The following is a 24,307-nucleotide window of genomic DNA, read 5'->3' as shown; positions in this document are numbered from 1 at the left end:
ACTTACTAACCATGCCTCCTAAATTCTCATCCAAATCATTAATATAAATCACAAATAACAGTGGACCCAGCACCGATCCCTGAGGCACACCACTGGTCACAGGCCTCCAGTTTGAAAAACAACCCTCTACAACCACCCTCTCTCTGCCTTCTGTCGTCCAGCCAATTTTGAATCCAATTGGCAACCTCACCGTGAGCTTTAACCTTCTGAAACAACCTACCATGCGGTACCTTGTCAAAGGCTTTGCTAAAGTCCATGTAGGCAACATCTACTGCACTGCCCTCATCTACCTTCTTGGTCACCCCCTCAAAAAACTCAATCAAATTTGTGAGACATGATTTTCCATGCACAAAGCCATGCTGACTGCCCCGAATCAGTCCTTGCCTCTCTAAATGCTTGTAGATCCTGTCTCTCAGAATACCTTCTAGCAACTTACCTACTACAGACGTTAGGCTCACCGGTCTGTAGTTCCCAGGCTTTTCCCTGCTGCCCTTCTTAAACAAGGGCACAACATTTGCCACTCTCCAATCTTCAGGCACCTCACCTGTGGCTGCCGATGATTCAAATATCTGTTAGGGGACCCGCAATTTCCTCCCTAGCCTCCCACAACATCCTGGGATACATTTCATCAGGTCCCGGGGATTTATCTACCTTGATGCGCTTTAAGACTTCCAGCACCTCCTCCTCTGTAATATGCACACTTCTCAAGACATCACTATTTATTTCCCTTAGTTTCCTAACATCCATGCCTTTCTCCACCGTGAATACCGATGAGAAATATTCATTCAGGATCTCACCCAACTCTTGTGGCTCTGCACATAGATGTCCTTGTTGATCCTTAAGAGGCCCTACTCTGTCCCTAGTTACTCTTTTCCCCTTTATGTATCTGTAGAATCTCTTTGGATTCTCCCTTGCATTATTTGCCAAAGCAATTTCATGTCCCCTTTTTGCCCTCCTGATTTCCCTCTTAACTCTATTTCGACAATCTCTATACTCTTCAAGGGATCCACTTGATCCCAGTTGCTTATGTACGTCATATGCCTCCTTCTTCTTTTTGACCAGAGTCTCAATATCTCGAGTCATCCAGGGTTCCCTACTTCTACCAGCCGTGCCCTTCACTCTAAAGGGAATGTGCTTACCCTGCGCCCTGGTTAACACATTTTTAAAAGCCTCCCATTTACCAGCCGTCCCTTTGCCTGCCAACAGTCTCCCCCAATCTACCTCTGCAAGATACCATCAAAATTGGCCTTGCCCCAATTAAGAATTTTAACTCTTGGGCCAAACCTATCATTCTCCATAGCTATCTTAAAACTAATGGAGTTATGGTCACTTGTCCCAAAGTGATCCCTCACTAGCACTTCTGTCACTTGCCCTTCCTTATTTCCCAAGATGAGGTCAAGTTTTGCTCCCTCTCTAGTCGGTCCATCCACATACTGAATGAGAAATTCCTCCTGAATACACTCAACAAATTTCCCTCCATCCAAGCCCCTAATGCTATGGCTGTCCCAGTCAATGTTGGGAAAGTTAAAGTCCCCTACTACTACCACCCTATTATTCTTGCAGCTATCTGTAATCTCCTTACATATTTGCTCCTCAATTTCTCGCTGACTATTTGGAGGCCTGTAGTACAGTCCTACCAAGGTGATCTCTCCCTTCTTATTTTTCAGTTCCACCCATATAGACTCAGTGGGCGAACCCTCGGATATATCCCCTCTAAGTACTGCCGTGATGTTCTCCCTAATCAAAAATGCCACTCCCCCTCCTCTCTTACCTCCTGTTCTATCCTTTCTATAGCATCTGTACCCCGGAACATTGAGCTGCCAGTCCTGCCCCTCCCTTAGCCATGTTTCAGTCATAGCCATAATATCCCAGTCCCATGTGCCCGTCCATGCCCTGAGTTCATCCGCTTTGCCCGTCAGGCCCCTTGCATTGAAATAAATGCAGTTTAATGTCGACCTTCCTTGCTCTCTGCCCTGCTTTCTCTGGTCATGCTTTACACACTCTCCCTTCCTGCCTTTTGTTTCTGTCCCCACTGACTTCCTACATCGGTTCCCATCCCCCTGCCACATTAGTTTAAACCCTCCCCAACTGCACTAGCAAACACACCCCCGAGAACATTGGTTCCGGTCCCACCCAGATGCAGACCGTCCGATTTGTACAGGTCCCACCTCCCCCAGAACCGGTCCCAATGTCCCAGGAATTTGAAACCCTCCCTCTTGCACCATCTCTCAAGCCACGTATTCATCCTAGCTATCCTGTCATTCCTACTCTGACTATCACGTGGCACTGGTAGCAATCCTGAGATTACTACCTTTGAGGTCCTACTTTTTAGTTTAACTCCTAACTCCCTAAATTCAGCTTGTAGGACCTCATCCCGTTTTTTACCTATATCGTTGGTGCCTATATGCACCACGACATCTGGCTGTTCACCCTCCCCCTCCAGAATGCCCTGCAGCCGCATTCTGCAAGCTGCACTGCACTGCATTCGAGTGAAAGTTATTGCCTATGCATGATTGTCAATACATGATTGTAAGAGACAACAATTTATGGGAACCTCTGAAGCACCTATGGATTTACCCAATATTCCTCACCTATCTAAACTCCCAAAGTTGCTGTCAGTTTAAGTAGAGCAATGATGGCGAACGCTGACAGTTTCACTGTCATTAACGCAGCATTGGGTCATTGCGGATGAACAAAATTCAACCTAAGGTCAGCAGGATTGTTAACGTGACACATATTATTAAAAGCAAACAACAAAATATTTTAACAAGAGAGCAAAACAAGAGCTAATTAGTCAGTATCTAACCTAGGCCTTGGTGAAGATCTATCCATCATAGGAGTAGGTGGACTAGATGGTGGAGTAGAATCTAAACATTAGAGAATAACAGAGGACATTAGTTTATGAACACATCTACAGATAAACTGTCAAATTGATAATATAAGCAGCAACAATTTCTTCAAAACGTTTCTATTGCCAACACTTTCAAAAAACTACATTGATTATAATAGCATCCTGCCATTTTGTGACAGTAGACATGCTTTAAATTTAAATATTTCTCAATTTACTCTTTAAATTACCAGCATAAATAAAACTTGGAATATTCTGCTACTTTGAAAAACGTACCAAATGAGGATTGCTTGCGATTCAGCGGGCTATGAGGTACTGCTGGTGTGGGTTCAGATAATGTCCGTTTATGCTTGGTTGTCAGCGGGGGTAGGGGTGGTCGTTTCTTAGTTGAAGGGCTGTCTGAGATAAAGACTGTAGTTCCAGCAGCAGGATTGGGGATAGGTGGTGGTGGTGGAAGTGGAGGCGGGACTTTTGGGGCTACAAAGCAACAAAGTCCATGTAAATTAACATTGCATTAAAATTTTGTTTATGAAAAACAATTTTATAAAATTGAGTCTTAAGGCCATGTAAGATTACTGAATATTACATTTTGATAGCAGAAAATTTAGCTAAGATTCAAGTATTCTGAGCATTACAGGAAAAGGACCTGTAATATGTGTTCATTGCTAGGTGATTTTTAACTATTCATGTATATCTCAGATGCATTTCTGGCCCTTTCCTATGTTTAACATTCATTGGGTTTCAGAAGTAATTATACCTGAGAACACTCTGTCACAGCTAATGGTGCTGTTAATGATCAAATACAGACCTTTGATGGGTATTCTGGGAGGAATAGGAGGGCCCTCTGACGAAGGAGAGAAGGGCTGAGATTCTATACTCCGTGACTGATTGGGCAATCCACAGAACTGCTCATGTCGACTATCACGTGGTATGTTGGAAGAGTCTTTGCTGACAGCCACTGTGTTAGGCGTCTCTGTGCTCAGAGAGTGTTTGCCAGCAGACTGGTAACAGCTGTGAGGCCGAAGAGAACGTTCCCTTTTAAGAGGTCCCTGCTTTTTGACCAGAAGAACAGAAATTTTACACAATATTACAAAGTATTTTGTGAAAAAATAAGTTTGAGGAATAAAATGTTTTAAGAAGGAAGGTACAGGTTGGTAGTCTGCGATATTGCAAAATGCTAAGCAACTGGGTACTAATGACATCGGTCAAAGATACATTATTATGTCTTGTACTAAGCAGACTACAGCATGTAACTCTATACATAAAGGTGGCAACAGTTGCTTCGCTTTTACATTGATCCCTCGTATTGTTCTCAGCATACTTTGTGAAATAGTATAAAATTGGCAACCAGTTTTACATCTTTCCTAATTTTTATTCAATTTGACATTAGATTCATGGTCGCCTCTTTTACACTATCACACATAGTAAAATCTTTAATGTGATGTGGGTGTCTCTGGCAAGGCCAGAATTTGTGTCTATCGCTAATTGCCCTTGAACTGAGTGGCTTGCTAGGCCATTTCAGAGGGCATTTAAGAGTCAACCACATTGGTGTAGGTCTGGAGTCACATGTAGGCCAGGTCAGATAAGGATGGCAGATTTCCTTCCTGAAATGGCAGCAGTGATCCAGGTTGATTTTTATGCCAATTAACGATAGTTTCATGATCACCATTACGGAAGCTAGTTTTCAATTCCAGATTTTTAAATTAATTCAATTTAAATTCCAATAGATGATTTGAACCCGTGTCCCTAGAGCAATGGTCCGGTGACATTAGCACTACCCTTCCATCTCCCCTTACTCTACTTTGATTAAAAGTTAGGAATGTTGACTTTGGAAACGTTTGCTGGTGGACATAGGGGTCATTTTTTGCATTGGACCTGCAACGGTTAGCTGATAGAAAATACTATTATCCGATCGATCGGTGGTGGATTTGTACAGGGCTAATTTCAACTCAGGGTGAAAATCGGAGGTGTGGGGGCTAGAGCAGAATATGAAGCATAACCTACATTGTCAATGCTTATTGCTGGTGCCAGCTTTTATTGAGGGTCGGAAACTGTGCAGATCATGGTTAGACACCATGGTTGAAACAGCACATGCAGATAATGCCACTTGGAAGTGACAGAGTCACTTTAATGCTTCTTTGGGGTGGGCCACCTTTCACTGGCTGAATTCAGTGTTGGAAGGTAGGAATGTGTTGGAGGATTACAGAGGAAGTAGCGGAGGTTTTCATGGAATTTACAGTGCAGAAGGAGGCCATTCGGCCCATCGAGTCTGCACCGGCTCTTGGAAAGAGTGCCCTACCCAAGGTCAACACCTCCACCCTATCCCCATAACCCAGTAAACCCCACCCAACACTAAGGGCAATTTTGGACACTAAGGGCAATTTACCATGGCCAATCCACCTAACCTGCACATCTTTGGACTGTGGGAGGAAACCGGAGCACCCGGAGGAAACCCACGCACACACGGAAAGGATGTGCAGACTCCGCACAGACAGAGACCCAAGCCGGAATCGAACCTGGGAACCTGGCGCTGTGAAGCAATTGTGCTAGCCACAATGCTACCGTGCTGCCCTGGTGGATGTGGTAAAATCACCCTCGAGGTTACAGTGGTGAAAAACATGTCCTTAGTTGCTGCATCATCCAGTTCCCTAAAAGATCTGCACAAATGTTAATTAGTTAAGGAAAGCCAACACAGACTTGTCAAATTATACCTAACTGACAAGATTGCGTTATTTTGAGGAGGTAATAGAGAAATGTCATGAGGGTTGATGTGGTATACACAGACTCCCAAACACATTTGGTAAAGTTCCACATCATAGGCTTTACAGCAAAGTGCAGCTCATGGAATAAAAGAGATAGTGGTCGCATGAATACCAAATTGGTTAAGTGACAGGAAACAGAGAGCAGTGCGAATGTTTTTTGTTGGACTGGTGGAAGTTATCCAGTTTAGGAAGAAGGTAAAGGCTTTAGAGAGGATGCAGAAAAGATTTACAAGAACGGTTTCAGGGATTAGTTATACAGATGGACTTGGAGAAGCTGGGGCTATTCTCTTCAGGTAAGAGAAGGTTGAAGGGAGATTTGAGAAACATATGACGTACAAATTAGGAGCAGGAATAAGCAATTTGAGTCTGCTCTGGCATTCAATAAGACCATGGCTGATCTGATTGTAACCTCAACTCCACATTCCCACCTACCCCGATAACCTTTCTTGTAATCTTATTAGTGTCACATGTAGGGGCTGGTTTAGCACAAGGCTAAATAGCTGGCTTTTAAAGTAGACCAATGCAGGCCAGCAGCACGGGTTCAATTCCCATACCAGCCTCTCCGAACAGGCGCCGGAATGTGGCAACTAGGGGCTTTTCACAGTAACTTCATTTGAAGCCTACTTGTGACAATAAGCGATTTTCATTTAATTTTTTTTTCCAAGTAGACTTACATTAACGCTGCAATGAGGTTACTGTGAAAATCCCCTCGTCGTCACACTCCGGCGCCTGTTCGGCTACACGGAGGGCGAATTCAGAGTGTTCAATTCACTTAACAAGCACGTCCTTCGGGACTTGTGGGAGGAAACCGGAGCACCCGGAGGAATCCCACGCAGACACAGGGAGAACGTTCAGACTCCGCACAGACAGTGACCTAGGCCGGAAATCAAACTCGGTTCCCTGGCGCTTTGAAGCAATAGTGCTAACCACTGTGCCTTTCATCCCTTTGCTTATCAAGAATATATTCACCTCTGCCTTAAAATGTTTAAAGACTCTGCTTCCTGTACCTTTTGAGGAAGAGAGTTCCAAAGACTCATAACCGTCAGAAAAAAATTCTCATCTCGGTCTCAAATGGAACACCCCTTATTTTTAAACAGTGACCTTAAGAGGTGTTCAAAATCATGAGTATATAGAGAAATAGTCTAATTAGTGGCAGGATCGAGAACCAGGGGACCCAATTTAAGGTGAATGGCAACAGAATGAATAGCAACATGGGGAAAACATTTTTTTTACACAGTGAGTTGCTCAGACCTGGAACGCGCTGCCCGAGAGTGCTGGAGGCAGTGTCTATCATGGCTTTCTTTTTTTTAAGATAAATGTAAAGTACCCAGTTCATTCTTTTTCCAATTAAGGGGCATTTTAACGTGGTCAACCCACGTACCCTGCACATCTTTGGGTTGTGGGGGTGAGACCCACGCAAACATGGGGAGAATGTGAAAACTCCACATCGACAGTGACCCAGGGCAGGGATCAAATCTGGGTCCTCAGCGCCGTGACGCAGCAGTGCTAACCTCTGCGCCACCGTGCTGCCCCAAACATCGTGGCTTTCAAGAGGAAATTGAATAAGCACCTGAAGGGAAATCATTTTCAGGATTATGGGGAACAGTTGGAAGAGTAGCATTAGCTGAGTTCCTCATGTAGAGAGGTAGCATGGACACAATGGGTTGAATGTTTTCCTTTGTGGAGTAACCATTTAATGATTCTATTCTACAACCTTATTTTAAAATAGAAACTGAAATAAACTGACCTTTTCATCTAGATCATCATCACTCTCATAATAATCATCCTGTCCCAGTCGCCATTCATACTCCACATTAGTATGGAGATTTAACTGGTGTAGTTTTGCTTGAGTCAACTTTCAAACAAACAGAGGATTATGAGATAATTAATCATTTTTGAGCATCAAGGAAGCAATAAATCCCCAAAGCACTAAACAAATATTTTGTTTTGTATGCCTTTCCCCCTCCAATGTTCTCATCATCTGAAAGCAATGATGCAAGCTGAAGCCCTTTGTTTAGATACCCATGAATATTTTTTTCCTTTTTAAAATAAATTTAGTGTACCCAATTTATTTTTTTCCAATTAAGGGGCAATTTAGCATGGACAATCCACCTACCCTGCACATCTTTGGGTTGTGGGGGCGAAACCCACGCAAACACGGGGAGAATGTGCAAACTCCATATGGACAGTGTCCCAGAGCCGGGATCAAACCTAGGACCTGGGCGCCGTGAGGCAGCAATGCTAACCACTGCGCCAACGTGCTGCCCACCCATGAATATTTTTCACATCTGCATAGGAACAGCCATCATTTGTTGGATTATTTGACTGCAGAGGTCATTGATGTACCAAGGGAATACATTCAAATGTGCTTTCTTCTCAATGAAATATTAAACCATTTACCCTGTCAGGTGAACTAGTTCAAAGATGAAAAAGGGAACTCTGCCTGGTGCCATGATCAATGTTTATCCTCAACCAACATCCATAAAAGCATAGATTTTCTAGTCTTTATCACATCGTTCTTTGTGGGATCTTATTCCACACAAATTGACTGTCATCATTCCCACACTACTGCAGTGACATTCTCTCTACCCACCTGTCCTGCGATAGAACTAGAGTCCCCACAGCACTTCAAAAAGCGCTGTGTTAAGTGTTTTGAGTGGTTCCAACATAGAACATAGAAAAATACAGCACAGAACAGGCCCTTCGGCCGACGATGTTGTGCAGAACTTTTGTCCTAGATTAAGAACAAATTAATCTACACCCTCAACCTTTCCTCGTAAGACCTACTCTCCATTCCAAGCAACATCCTGGTAATGCTAAGTGTATTCATATAAAATCAATAAAAATAATACTTGAATTATATTCATCAATTCACTTCAATCAAGGCAATATATAGGAAGAAGAAATAAATAAATAAATCACTGGTGGCGGTATTGAGCCTGTGTTAGCCATCAGTGAGAACGGGGATGAGGTCGGAAAATTCGACGAGAATCGGAAAACGTGATTCTCTCTGGCGCCGTGATGAGAAGAGCGGGAACCTTATGTTAACACATTACAATATCATTAGCAGTCCCCCTGGGACTGCCTCACGCACTGAATTGGTCACCGCACAATTTAAAACTGTATAACAATGAGAACCTGGCGACATTACCTCCGAAGGGGATATTGGAGGTGAGCGCTCAGGTCTTGGCATCTCGGGGGATGGAGTCGCTCGCAGGCCTTAGCGGCCCTACGTGTCTGTGGGCCTTCAGGTGTAAAGGGGTCTGGCCGCTGGTTGGCAGGCAGCATTTTCTATGACCTCCTTGCTGGGCCTGTGGTGATATCACCACTGAGGGTGATATCACATGTATTGTTATACAGTGAAAAGTATTGTTTCTTGCATGGTATGCAGACAACGCATACCATACATTGGGAAGGAAGGAGAGATTACAGAATGGTGGAAAGTGAGTGAGGGCAAGTGAATCCATGGGGTCAGCATTGGTGGCGACTGTGAAGTTCTTGCGTGGGGTCCCATGAGAGGCCAGGCTGCATGGGCAGAGTAGAGATCTCTGAAACAAGGTGTTTTTCAGACTCATGAAACCTTAATGAGATAGAGAATCTGGTGAACTGATGACAATAATCTCTCCCTCAATATCAACAAAACGAAGGAGATTTTCATCGACTTCAGGAAGCGTAGAAGAGTACATGCCCCTGTCTACGTCAATGGGAACGAAGTAGAAAGGGTCGAGAGCTTCAAGTTTTAGGTGTCCAGATTACTAACAACCTGTCCTGGTCCCCCCATGCCGACATTGCAGTTAAGAAAGCCCACCAACGACTCTCAGAAGACTAAGGAAATTTGGCATGTCAGCTATGGCTCTCACCAGCTTTTACAGATGCACCTTAGAAAGCATTCTTTCTGGTTGTAACACAGCTTGCTATGGTTCCCAAGACCGGCAGGAAACTACAAAAGGTCGTGAATGTAGCCCAGTCCACCACGCAAACCAGCCTCCCATCCATTAATTTTGTCTACAATTCCCACTGCCTCGGAAAGCCAACCAGCATAATTAACGATCCCATGCACCCTGGACATACTCTCTTTCACCTTCTTCCGTCAGGAAAAAGATACAAAAGTTTGAGGTCACGTACCAACTGACCTTCAGACTTTTCCTCTTCATGAGTTCTTGCTGCCACTCAACCTCTCCCCCTGGTGTAGTTTACCCTTATTTCCAAAAGGAGTTTGCTGAGGTGTCACACAAAGGGTTAATAGGCAAGATGAGTGTTCAAGGATTTGGGGGAAATGGACAGATTCCAAGCCTACTTTTGGACTGCACGGGTGTTGCAGGGCTGCCCTCCTTAGTGTTCAGGTTTGGAGGTGTTTTGCTCCCAGGGAGGGGGATGTAGGATGGGATGGACACCCTCAGTGCCTGTTGGGTGGAAGGCCCCATGCTGTGTTCCTCCCGGTCCTTTTCCTTTTGTGTGCTCCGGGGAGTGGCCCTGGGGTGCTCCATGGGATACAGGAGCAGCTGGTGTGAGATACAGGTGCCCCGCCATCTTCTAGCGCTGACACGTGGATTCCCACTAGTGTCTGCACTACGCAGTTGAAGTCATGCCCTCAGCCAAGGAGGTCATGAGCTGAACTACAGACAGCTTCAGGTGTCAATGTATAATAGGTACAGCCCAAAACAACAGTCATTACAACGTTACGAACATCAAGAATGAATGAGTCAGGGACAAAATCCCCAACAAGTTCCCCCCAAAGATAAATGACCCATCTGCACCCAAACAGGATACAGGCGACAATTTAGATGCGCATCACACTCATAGCTTAAAAACAGCAAGACAGAAGAAGAAAATGTTACCTGCGAAGCCTACTACTAAGGGGAATGTGGATAATTCTTACAGCGTAATTTGAACTCTTCTCCAAGACACAGGCTGAAACAGGCGGCCACCCTCACACATGAGATGGCAAAATACAAAGACAAATTTAAGGAGACGGCCAGGCACAACTCGACTCATGTTAACAATCCATGGTCTACCGCAGAGAAAGTAAAAAGAGGGCAAGAACAAGAGCTGGGAATGAAGAAACAAACTCCTACAACTCCATTTCCCAGCCCAAGACCAAAAACAAAACAGATGATCGAACAATCAACATAAAGACTGCCCCCAATAGGGCAAAAGATAAACATGGGATCAAGACACAAGACTGAAGAGTACGATGATCCTAGACCAGACCCCAACACTGGCTAGGATACTGGACCAAAATCCCAATATTTTAGCTTATATTAAGACTGTGTGGAAAGAATAATTCGCTCCAGGAGTGATTGCATGAAAATAATAATAATAATAATCTTTATTGCCACAAATAGTGCCATGTGAGAGTACCTTTAAGAAATGGGTGTTTAAGAAATGGGTGTTTAAGAAATGGGTGTTTATCAGTGATGTCAGAGTGTGGGTAGAGCTGGGCTGTCTGCCAGCTTTTTACTTTTGTTTTAGGCTGTTTGCTGCAGGGTGTGTTTTAGTTTCGTTCGTTTTCAGTGTTCGAGCTGAAGTCAGACAAAGCAGCTGTACTGCTGTTCTCTCTGCCATGAAAAGACTATCTCTTGATCATTTAGTGAATTCAGAATTATAAATGTTTTCAGTAGTGACTTTAACCTGATGTGCTTCTGTTAAAGGTTATGTTTTTTGTAAGTCTTCTGGATGTTAAAAGGACAGCGTAAGCATTACTTAGTGTTGTAGTCTTTTGGGGTTGCATTTGAATTAATGGTTGCTAAGATGTTCACTGTTTTAAAAAGGTTAACTTGAGTTCATAAAATAAACATTGTTTTGCTTTAAAAAATACTTTTCCATTTCTGCTGTACCACACCTGTAGAGTGGGCCGTGTGCTCCCTATACCACAATCTATGAAAAGTTGTGGGTCAGGTGAACTCCATGATACACTTTGGGGTTCTCTAAACCCTGGCCCATAACAAATTGGGGGCTCATCCGGGATAAAAGTCTATCTATTGGATTGGCTTAGTGAACTTAAAGACAGTGAGGGGTGAGCATATTGTGGTTACTTATCAGGTGTGGTATTCTAGTTTAAGTGGGGAGTATGTTGTGGACAATGGCTCTTTCAGAGGCTCTGAGGTTTTTTGGGGTAGAGACAGTCACACGCAGTACCTTACGGACAGAGACTAAAAGCAGACTGTTAGATTTGGCAAAAACATTGCAGTTAACATTACCTGACAAAATGTGAAAAGATGAGGTAATTATGGCAGTGGCTAAGCAAGTTGCCTGAGATACAGTTTAACTCATTGGAAATGGCAAAAATTCAGTTACAAATTAAACAAATGGAACATGAGAAAGAATTAAAGCAGTTTAAATACGAAAGAGAGGAAAAAGAAAGAGAGGGAGAGGAAAAGGAAAAGGAGAGAGAAGAAAGGAGAAAAGAAAGAATAGCCCTAGAAGACCAAAAAGAAAGAGAAAGGGAGATACAGATCAGGGAGAAAGATAAAGAGAGAGTTTGAACTTCAGAAAATGGCCATGAAACATGACAGTCAGTTAAAATTGGCAGACGTAAAGGGAAACGTACAGTTAGATGATAGTGATGAGGATAGCGAGAAAGAGCATTAAAATCAAAGGCTTGGTGGGGATCTATTTAAATATGTCCATGCATTGCCAAGGTTTGACGAGGAGGAGGTGGAAGCCTTCTTCATTTCATTTGAGAAGGTAGCTAAACAAATGAAATGGCCACAGGACATGTGGGTATTACTGATTCAAACACAGTTGATAGGTAGGGCTTGTGACGTGTTTGCATCACTACCGGAGGAGGTATCTGGGACGTATGAGGAGGTGAAAACATACATCTTAGGTGCATATGAATTAGTGCCTGAAGCCAACAGACAAAGGTTTAGAAATTTAAGGAAAGAATTTGGTCAAACATACATGGAGTTTGAAAGGCTCAAACAGAGTAATTTTGATAGGTGGATAAGGGCTTTGAAAATAGACCAAATGTATGAAGCTCTCAGAGAAATTATGCTTTTGGAGGAGTTTAAAAATTCTATTCCTGATGTAGTGAGAACTCATGAGGAAGAACAGAGGGTTAAAACTGCGAGGTTAGCAGCAGAAATGGCACATGATTATGAATTAGTTCATAAATCAAAGCTTGGTTTCCGACATCAGTTTCAGCCTGTGAGGGATAGAAACTGGGGACATGAGAAATACTCAAGTGGTAAAAGTAAAGATGATCTGATGGGAGATAATAAGGAGAGTGTACGTCAGATTAAAAAAGAAATCCAGGAGGGTGGAAGAGACATGAAAAGTTTCAAATGTTTTCACTGTAATAAACTAGGCCATGTAAAGTCACAGTGTTGGTGGTTGAAGAAAAGCACTGGGAAGGCTGATATGGTAAAACAGGATAAGACAGTGGGGTTTGTGAAAGTGATAATGGAAAGCCCAAGTGTGGGTAAAGTTTACTCATGTGTATCAGGAGGAGCAGGTAAAGAAGTCACAATTTTAAGAGATCCGGGAGCTCGTCAATCTTTAATGGTAAGAGATGAGGAGTTATGTAGTTTGGGAAGAATGTTGCCAGAAAAGGTGGTAATATTTCACTCGGTTGATCCCAGAGTTGAGGGGATTAGATTATGACGAGAGGTTGAGTAGACTGGGACTGTACTCATTGGAGTTTAGAAGGATGCGGGGGGATCTTATTGAAACATATAAAATTATGAAGGGAATAGATAGGATAGATGCGGGCAGGTTGTTTCCACTGGTCGGGGAAAGCAGAACTAGGGGGCATAGCCTCAAAATAAGGGGAAGTAGATTTAGGACGGAGTGTAGGAGGAACTTCTTCACCCAAAGGGTTGTGAATCTCTGGAATTCCTTGCCCAGTGAAGCAGTTGAGGCTCCTTCTGTAACCGTTTTTAAGAAAAAGATAGATACCTTTCTAAAGAATAAAGGGATTCAGGGATATGATGTACGGGCCGGAGAGCGGAGCTGAGTCGACAAAGATCAGCCATGATCTCATTAAATGGCGGAGCAGGCTCGAGGGGCCAGAACTCCTGTTCCTAGTTCTTATGTGGAATTCAGGGTGAGAGGAGAAGCGTTCCATTATATAAGGTAAGGTTGGAAATTCTAGTGAAGAGTGGTGAAGTGGTAGTAGGAGTAATTGAGAAACTATCTTGTTCAGGAATACAGTTTATCTTGGGTAATGATATAGCTGGATCGCAGGTGGGAGTGATGCCTACTGTGGTTGATAAGTCAGTGCAAAATCAGACAACTGAAGTGTTGAAGGACGAATATCCTGAAAATTTTCCGGGTTGTGTAGTAACAAGGTCGCAAAGTCACAGGTTAAGTCAAGAGGAGAAATCAGAGAGTGAAGATAAAGATGAAGTGCAATTATCAGAAACTATTTTTGATCAGATGGTTGGAAAAGAACAGGTGGAGGATGAGGCGGATATTTTTAGTTCAGGAAAATTGGCAGAGTTACAACAGAAAGATGTAGAAATAAAACGGATGTATCAGAAAGCATACACGGAAGAGGAATCTGAGTGGATACCAGAGTGTCATTACCGTAAAAGTGATGTCTTGCTGAGAAAATGGAGACCTTTACATATGCAGGCGGATGAAAAGTGGGCAGAAGTTCATCAAGTAGTATTGTCGGTAGGGTATGGAAAGGAGGTGTTGCGAGTTGCACATGAGGCACAGTAGGAGGTCATTTGGGAATAAGGAAAACTCAAGCTAAAATACAAAAACATTTTTATTGGCCTGGAGTACATAAAGATGTAGCTAAATTTTGTCAATCATGTCACACATGTTAAATAATAGGGAAACTTCAAGCAGTGATAAAACCAGCGCCCTTAATACCCATTCCAGCATTTGAGGAACCTTTTACAAGGGTCCTAATTGATTGCGTAGGACCGCTTCCTAAAATGAAAAGTGGGAATCAATATCTTTTGATGATAATGGATGTGTCTATTAGGTTTCCAGAGGCCATTCCAGTATGTAATATTACAGCAAAAAAGATTGTGGAGGAGTTACTTAAATTCTTTACTAGATATGGACTACCCACAGAAATACAATCGGATCAAGGATCAAATTTTACCTCCAGGTTATTCAAAGAAGTTATGGATAGCTTAGGAATAAAACAATTTATCTCAACTCCGTACCATCCAGAATCGCAGGGAGCGTTAGAAAGGTGGCATCAGACATTATAGACAATGTTGAGGGCTTATTGTCAAGATTATCTAGAAGATTGGGATAAAGGAATTCCATTTGTACTGTTTGCAATTAGGGATGCACCTAATGAGTCTACCAAATGTCGTCCTTTTGAACTAATTTTTGGTCATGAGGTAAGAAGACCACTTAAACTGATTAAGGAAAAATTGGTGAGTGAGAAATCGGAAATTACATTATTGGATTACGTGTCAAATTTTAGGGAACGATTAAATAGAGCAGGTGAATTGGCTAGACAACATTTAAAGATTGCACAAAATGTGATGAAACGGGTAGCGGACAAGAAATCCAAAGTTCGTAGTTTTGCCTGTGGAGATAAAGTTTTAGTATTGTTACCAGTGGTAGGTGAACCTTTAAAAGCTAGGTTTTGTCAACCATATCAGATTGAAAGGAAATTAAGTGAGGTGAATTATGTGGTAAAAACGCCGGATAGAAGGAAAGCTCACCGAGTGTGTCATGTGAATATGCTTAAAAGGTACTTTGAAAGGGAAGGAGAGAAAAAGGAGGAGGTTTTAATGATTCTAACTCAAAGTGACGAACCAAATCCAGATGACTTGGAATTTGACATACCTCAAATTAAATTGGAACACGAGGATGTTCTTAAAAATTGGGATAAATTGTTGAGTTACCTCCCAGAGGAAAAACAAAATGACCTGAAAGAGTTATTGATAACACGTGGGCAAGTTTGTAGAGATAAATTGAGAAGTACTAAAATGGCTATACATGATGTAGATGTGGGAAATGCTGTTCCAATCAAACAACATCCATATAGACTTAACCCTTTAAAATTGGCACAGGTTAACAAAGAGATTGAGTGTATGCTTAAAAATGGCATAATTGAAGTGGGTTGCAGCCAATGGAGCTCACCCATAGTGATGGTACCAAAACCAGATGGTACCCAACGGTTGTGTATGGACTATATAAAGGTTAATGCAGTTACAAGAACGGACACTTATCCTATCCCACGTTTGGAGGATTGTATTGAGAAAGTGGGACAATCAGCTTTTATTTCTAAACTGGATTTAATTAAAGGTTACTGGCATGTACCTTTATCTGAAAGGGCGAAGGAGATTTCAGCTTTTGTGACTCCAGATGGTATATACCAATTCAAAGTTATGCCATTTGACATGAAAAACGCACCAGCCACATTTCAGCGGTTAACTAACAAATCTTATTAAGGATTACCCAATTGTGCGGTCTTCATCGACAATCTGGTAATTTCCAGCCAGACATGGACAGAAACATCTGATGGAGTTATTCGATCGACTTCAGGAGGCGGGTTTGGTAATAAACCTAGGCAAAAGTGAGTTTGGAAAGGCCCATGTCACTTTCCTTGGCCATACAATCGGACAGGGTCGAATGGTCCCAAGGGATGTGAAAACAAAAGTTATTGGGGAGTTTCCGATACCCTCGACACGACGGGAAATAATGCGATTTCTTGGTACGAGTGGATTTTACCGGAAATTTGTACCCAATTTTAGCAGTGTGGTCGCTCCACTGACGGACTTGCTCAAGAAGCGTAACAAATGCCAGTGGACAGCGGAACATCAACAGGCATTTGACGGCCTGACGGCTGTCTTAACCACTGCTCCTGTGTTAGCCATCCCAAATTATACGAAACCATTCAAAGTGGCGGTTGATGCGAGTGATGTGGGTGTAGGTGCGGTGCTTCTACAAGACGACGACGAAGGACTAGAGCAGCCTATTGGTTATTTTTCAAAGAAATTGAATTCTCACCAGAAAAAGTATTCCACGATTGAGAAGGAGACTTTGAGTTTGGTGCTGGCTTTGCAACATTTTCACATTTATGTGACCAGCAATCCGTCTGACACCGTTATATATACTGATCATAATCCGTTGACGTTTTTGCAGCGATTCCGGAATAACAATGCAAGGCTGCTTCGCTGGAGTTTATTGTTACAGCCATTTCATTTAAAAATAGTACATTTGGCAGGATGAGAAAACGTGATAGCTGATGCTTTGTCACAAATGTGATGAACGGAAGCAGTTTCAGTTGGAGGAAGAACGACGGGAAAAAAAGGACTATATTATTATACCTGTTTGCGTGTGTTGTTTTTTGAAACAAAAAAGTATATTTACTGTGTGCATTTGTTAAAGAATAGTGAAAAGGTGAAAAATGAAACCATCTTGAAGTTGATGGGGTTTTTTTTCTTGGGGGGGGAGGTGTCATGTGAGAGTACCTTTGAGAAATGGGTGTTTAAGAAATGTACCTTTAAAAAATGGGTGTTTATCAGTGATGTCAGAGTGTGGGTGGAGCTGGGCTGTCTGTCAGCTTTTAACTTTAATTTTAGGCTGTTTGCTGCAGGATGTGTTTTAGTTTTGTTTTCAGTGTTGGAGCTGAAGTCAGACATAGCAGCTGTACTGCTGTTCTCTCTGCCATGAAAAGACTATCTCTTGATCATTTGGTGAATTCAGAATTATAAATGTTTTCAGTAGTGACTTTAACCTGATGTGCTTTTGTTAATGGTTATGTTTTTTGTAAGTCTTCTGGATGTTAAAAGGACAGCGTAAGCATTACTTAGTGTTGTACTCTTTGGGGGTTGTATTTGAATTAATGGTTGCTGAGATGTTCACTGTTTGTTTTAAAAAGGTTAACTTGTGTTCATAGAATAAACATAGTTTTGCTTTAAAAAATACTTTTCCATTTCTGCTGTACCACACCTGTAGAGTGGGCCGTGTGCTCCCCATACCACAATCTAGTAAAAGTTGTGGGTCAGGTGAACTCCATGATACACTTTGGGGTCTCTAAACCCTGGACTATAACAGTCGGCACAATTAACACTGCAAAGTAGTTAATGTGAAAATCCTCCAGTCGCCACACTCTGGCGCTTGTTTGGGTACACTGAGGGAGAATTCAGAATGTTCAATTCACCTATCACCATGCCTTTTGGGATTTGGGGGAAGAAACTGGAGCACCCGGAAGAGAAAAATAGAGCTTTGGTATTTCTAAACCAAAATTTTTTATGAATACAATATTAAACTTTTAACTTCACACCCAAATAGCTTACAACGACCCCTCAACACAACTATACAATTTCCCATTAAACACCCAGAAAAAAACATGCAGTTTTTAATGCAGCTTAAAATTAGCAAGGCATAGAGTAATACTTGTTTTCTAAAACAGATTTGGCTCCAGTTGGAAACCATTCAGACTCTGGCTGAATATCTTCAAAGAGCTGCTTCAACTAGGTTGTTTCAGCCTCTTCCTTGACTTCAGACAAGACTGCTCTGCTTTAGAACATTATTCCTCTTTTTTTTTTACCATCCTACTTGGAAAGATTTGTGGACTCAGAGTCAGGCAGATCAGAACTCAGCTTCTCTCTCTCTCTCAAAGTTTCTTCAAACTCGCTTCCTCTCTGGTCTCCACCCAGGAATGACCTCATCTCCCCAAGCTGAAAAACAAATAATCTCTAGAGGCTGCAAAGCACATTAACTTCCCAGGGACTTCCCAGTCAAAGCACAGTCCATTAGCTGAGACTGAAAAACACATTCCTTCATCAATTTCCTGCTATTCCCAAGAAGCAAAACAAAATATTTTTTAAAACCATGACCACTGTAGCCACACATTACACCCCCAGGCTTTTAACTCTTAACTTGTCCCAATATTTAGAAGCCAATATTCCTAAAATTCTCAAGTCACCTCATCCCTTACAAAAAAAATGAACCAGCGATGTAAACAGATGGCTTCATTTTCTAAAATCCTTCTAACGTTAGACATATCTTAATATTACATATAACCTCTGTAAGATTTATCATTTAAAATTTTTAAACAAGTAAACATTAACATGAATATAGTAAATTTTTGTCTTCTCACATATTATAGTCATGATAAAGCATCAGCAATCACATATTCTTTCAGACAGACTCTCGCATAAACTCTGTCTGAGTAGTCCGGCATTATTATGCAGAGAGGTTGTCTCTATGAATTTTTCTGAATGCTTGAAGATGGGAGTCCCACATTTAGGACAAGCTGTTCAGCTTCTAGATCCAGTATTCCACCACTGAAGATGCTCTCTGTCCCTCCTGGCCAGATATGAGTATCATCACCCCCTGTGTCACTACCATTATAGGAATTTGACTGCTCTTGGAGCTCCACAGTTCCTGCATTTTCTTTCATTGCAACCTGTTGTCTTGAGATGAACTCCCTCTCTTCTCACTGATGAAGAGGACAGCTGGTATGCTGGAGTACCAGTGCAATTTGATGAATGATGTCACTTTTCTTCCGAATCTACCTTTCCAAACTAGTTTTCTCTTCTGTGTAACCATCACTGATACCTTCTGCTTGATGAGGCTCCAATGCCAGCTGCTCCCTCGCCTTCAGCTCTTCATTAACTCTGTCAAGGAGTTCTGTTTTGCATTTACATAAATCAGCCATCTCCGTTTGTACCAGTGCTAACTTTAGTGGATTGAGTCTGTATGGGTATTGTTTAATGGGAATAGCATTTCCTATATTTACATAATTACTTTTGTACTTCCTAATTTAATCCCACATATAGCTTATGTGAATGTAATAACTCTTTTAGGTCATTTTCATTTTCTTCCAGAAGTTAACTCAATAATTCATCCCAGTTTTTTTAACATTTCCTCATTATTCAATTTAATTTGAGGAATGTCAAGTTCGGGAACATCTGGATTTATCTCTTCATCCTGAGCTACAACGATTTAACACCACCACCTTCTTTCACCCTGAGCTACAACGACTAACACCACCACCTTCTTTCACCATGAGCTACAACGGCTAACACCACCACCTTCTTTCACCCTGAGCTACGACGACTAACACCACCACCTTCTTTCACCATGAGCTACGATTAACACCACCACCTTCTTTCACCCTGAGCTATGATTAACACCACCACCTTCTTTCACCCTGAGCTACAACGATTAACACCACCACCTTCTTTCACCCTGAGCTACAACGATTAACACCACCACCTTCTTTCACCCTGAGCTACGACGACTAACACCACCACCTTCTTTCACCATGAGCTACAACGATTAACACCACCACCTTCTTTCACCCTGAGCTACAACGATTAACACCACCACCTTCTTTCACCCTGAGCTACAACGATTAACACCATCACCTTCTTTCACCCTAAGCTACAACAGCTAACACCACCACCTTCTTTCACCCTGAGCTACAACGGCTAACACCACCACCTTCTTTCAACCTGAGCGACGACGACTAACACCACCACGTTCTTTCACCCTGAGCTACAACGATTAACACCACCACCTTCTTTCACCCTGAGCTACAACGGCTAACATCACCACCTTCTTTCACCCTGAGCTACAACGATTAACACCACCACCTTCTTTCACCCTGAGCTACAACGATTAACACCACCACCGTCTTTCACCATGAGCTACAACGATTAACACCACCACCTTCTTTCACCCTGAGCTACAACGATTAACACCACCAACTTCTTTCACCCTGAGCTACAACGATTAACACCACCACCTTCTTTCAACCTGAGCTACGACGACTAACACCACCACCTTATTTCACCCTGAGCTACAACGATTAACACCACCACCTTCTTTCACCCTGAGCTACAACGGCTAACACCACCACCTACTTTCACCCTGAGCTACAACGATTAACACCACCACCTTCTTTCACCATGAGCTATCACGATTAACACCACCACCTTCTTTCACCCTGAGCTACAACGATTAACACCACCACCTTCTTTCACCCTGAGCTACAACGATTAACACCACCACCTTCTTTCACCATGAGCTACAACGATTAACACCACCACCTTCTTTCACCCTGAGCTACAACGATTAACACCACCACCTTCTTTCACCCTGAGCTACAACGATTAACACCACCACCTTCTTTCAACCTGAGCTACGACGACTAACACCACCACCTTCTTTCACCCTGAGCTACGATTAACACCACCACCTTCTTTCACCCTGAGCTACAACAGCTAACACCACCACCTTCTTTCACCCTGAGCTACAACGATTAACACCACCACCTTCTTTCACTCTGAGCTACGACGACTAACACCACCACCTTCTTTCACCATGAGCTACAACGATTAACACCACCACCTTCTTTCACTCTGAGCTACGACGACTAACACCACCACCTTCTTTCACCCTGAGCTACAACGATTAACACCACCACCTTCTTTCACCCTAAGCTACAATGATTAACACCACCACCTTCTTTCACCCTGAGCTACAACAGCTAACACCACCACCTTCTTTCACCCTGAGCTACAACGATTAACACCACGACCTTCTTTCACCATGAGCTACAACGATTAACACCACCACCTTCTTTCACCTTGAGCTACAACGATTAACACCACCACCTACTTTCACCATGAGATACAACAGCTAACACCACCACCTTCTTTCACCCTGAGCTACAACGATTAACACCACCACCTTCTTTCACCCTGAGCTACAACGAATAACACCACCACCTTCTTTCACCATGAGCTACAACGATTAACACCACCACCTTCTTTCACCATGAGCTACAACGGCTAACACCACCACCTTCATTCACCATGAACTACAACGATTAACACCACCACCTTCTTTCACCCTGAGCTACAACGGCTAACACCACCACCTTCTTTCACCATGAGCTACAACGACTAACACCACCACCTTCTTTCACCCTGAGCTACAACGATTAACACCACCACCTTCTTTCACCATGAGCTACAACGACTAACACCACCACCTTCTTTCACCCTGAGCTACAACGGCTAACACCACCACCTTCTTTCACCCTGAGCTACAACGATTAACACCACCACCTTCTTTCACCATGAGCTACGCCTAACACCACCACCTTCTTTCACCCTGAGCTACAACGATTAACACCACCACCTTCTTTCACCATGAGCTACAACGATTAACACCACCACCTTCTTTCACCCTGAGCTACAACGATTAACACCACCACCTTCTTTCACCATGAACTACAACGATTAACACCACCACCTTCTTTCACCCTGAGCTACAACGATTAACACCACCACCTTCTTTCACCCTGAGCTACAACAGCTAACACCACCACCTTCTTTCACCCTGAGCTACGACGACTAACACCACCACCTTCTTTCACCCTGAGCTACAACGATTAACACCACCACCTTCTTTCACCCTGAGCTACAACAGCTAACACCACCACCTTCTTTCACCCTGAGCTACGACGACTAACACCACCACCTTCTTTCACCATGAGCTACAACGACTAACACCACCACCTTCTTTCACCCTGAGCTACGACGACTAACACCACCACCTACTTTCACCCTGAGCTACAACGACTAACACCACCACCTTCTTTCACCCTGAGCTACAACGATTAACACCACCACCTTCTTTCACCATGAGCTACAACGACTAACATCAACACCTTCTTCCACCCTGAGCTAGGACAACTAACACCACCACCTTCTTTCACCCTGAGCTACAACGATTAACACCACCACCTTCTTTCACCATGAGCTACGCCTAACACCACCACCTTATTTCACCCTGAGCTACAACGATTAACACCACCACCTTCTTTCACCATGAGCTACGCCTAACACCACCACCTTATTTCACCCTGAGCTACAACGACTAACACCACCACCTTCTTTCACCCTGAGCTACGACGACTAACACCACCACCTTCTTTCACCCTGAGCTACAACAGCTAACACCACCACCTACTTTCACCCTGAGCTACAACGATGAACACCACCACCTTCTTTCACCATGAGCTACAACGATTAACACCACCACCTTCTTTCACCCTGAGCTACAACGATTAACACCACCACCTTCTTTCACCCTGAGCTACAACGATTAACACCACCACCTTCTTTCACCATGACCTACAACGATTAACACCACCACCTTCTTTCACCCTGAGCTACAACGATTAACACCACCACCTTCTTTCACCCTGAGCTACAACGATTAACACCACCAATTCTTTCAACCTGAGCTACGACGACTAACACCACCACCTTCTTTCACCCTGAGCTACAACGATTAACACCACCACCTTCTTTCACCCTGAGCTACAACAGCTAACACCACCACCTTCTTTCACCCTGAGCTACGACGACTAACACCACCACCTTCTTTCACACTGAGCTACAACGATTAACACCACCACCTTCTTTCACCCTGAGCTACAACGATTAACACCACCACCTTCTTTCACCCTGAGCTACAACGATTAACACCACCACCTTCTTTCACCCTGAGCTACAACGATTAACACCACCACCTTCTTTCACCCTGAGCTACGACGACTAACACCACCACCTTCTTTCACCCTGAGCTACAACGATTAACACCACCAATTCTTTCAACCTGAGCTACGACGACTAACACCACCACCTTCTTTCACCCTGAGCTACAACGATTAACACCACCACCTTCTTTCACCCTGAGCTACAACGATTAACACCACCACCTACTTTCACCCTGAGCTACAACAGCTAACACCACCACCTTCTTTCACCCTGAGCTACAACAATTAACACCACCACCTTCTTTCACCCTGAGCTACAACGATTAACACCACCAATTCTTTCAACCTGAGCTACGACGACTAACACCACCACCTTCTTTCACCCTGAGCTACAACGATTAACACCACCACCTTCTTTCACCCTGAGCTACAACGATTAACACCACCACCTACTTTCACCCTGAGCTACAACAGCTAACACCACCACCTTCTTTCACCCTGAGCTACAACAATTAACACCACCACCTTCTTTCACCATGAGCTACAACGATTAACACCACCACCTTCTTTCACCATGAGATACAACGATTAACACCACCACCTTCTTTCACCATGAGCTACAACAGCTAACACCACCACCTTCTTTCACCATGAGCTACAATGACTAATACCACCACCTTCTTTCACCCTGAGCTACAACGATTAACACCACCACCTTCTTTCACCCTGAGCTACAACGATTAACACCACCACCTACTTTCACCCTGAGCTACAACAGCTAACACCACCACCTTCTTTCACCCTGAGCTACAACGATTAACACCACCACCTTCTTTCACCCTGAGCTACAACGACTAACACCACCACCTTCTTTCACCCTGAGCTACAACGATTAACACCACCACCTTCTTTCACCATGAGCTACAACGATTAACACCACCACCTTCTTTCACCATGAGCTACAACGGCTAACACCACCACCTTCTTTCACCATGAACTACAACGATTAACACCACCACCTTCTTTCACCCTGAGCTACAACGGCTAACACCACCACCTTCTTTCACCATGAGCTACAACGATTAACACCACCACCTTCTTTCACCATGAGCTACAACGACTAACACCACCACCTTCTTTCACCCTGAGCTACAACGGCTAACACCACCACCTTCTTTCACCATGAGCTACGACGACTAACACCACCACCTTCTTTCACCCTGAGCTACAACGATTAACACCACCACCTTC

At 43.2% G+C, this 24,307-nt stretch overlaps 1 protein-coding gene across 3 annotated transcripts in view; it reads right to left on the bottom strand.

The window, feature by feature from the left end:
* unm_sa1614 (un-named sa1614) overlaps window positions 1-24,307 on the bottom strand; it is a 448,364-nt gene that overhangs the window by 57,511 nt on the left and 366,546 nt on the right. For 2 of the 3 annotated variants that reach the window (XR_011948821.1, XM_072515283.1), the window contains exons 21-24: window positions 7,358-7,465; window positions 3,657-3,900; window positions 3,125-3,325; window positions 2,807-2,867 (exon numbers count right to left, since the gene is read on the bottom strand). Coding sequence is in view for 2 of the 3 variants with exons in the window: in XM_072515283.1 (XP_072371384.1) it covers window positions 2,807-2,867; window positions 3,125-3,325; window positions 3,657-3,900; window positions 7,358-7,465 (614 nt within the window). In the remaining variant the exon portion in view is untranslated. The remainder of the gene's footprint in view (window positions 1-2,806; window positions 2,868-3,124; window positions 3,326-3,656; window positions 3,901-7,357; window positions 7,466-24,307) is intronic. The other variant, XM_072515284.1, reaches the window with a different exon arrangement.

The sequence above is a fragment of the Scyliorhinus torazame genome, chromosome 8 (genome assembly GCF_047496885.1).
Source record: "Scyliorhinus torazame isolate Kashiwa2021f chromosome 8, sScyTor2.1, whole genome shotgun sequence".
NCBI classification, from domain to species: Eukaryota; Metazoa; Chordata; class Chondrichthyes; order Carcharhiniformes; family Scyliorhinidae; genus Scyliorhinus; species Scyliorhinus torazame.
Note: the sequence above shows the minus strand (reverse complement) of the source record. Positions and strands in the feature narration are given on the sequence as shown.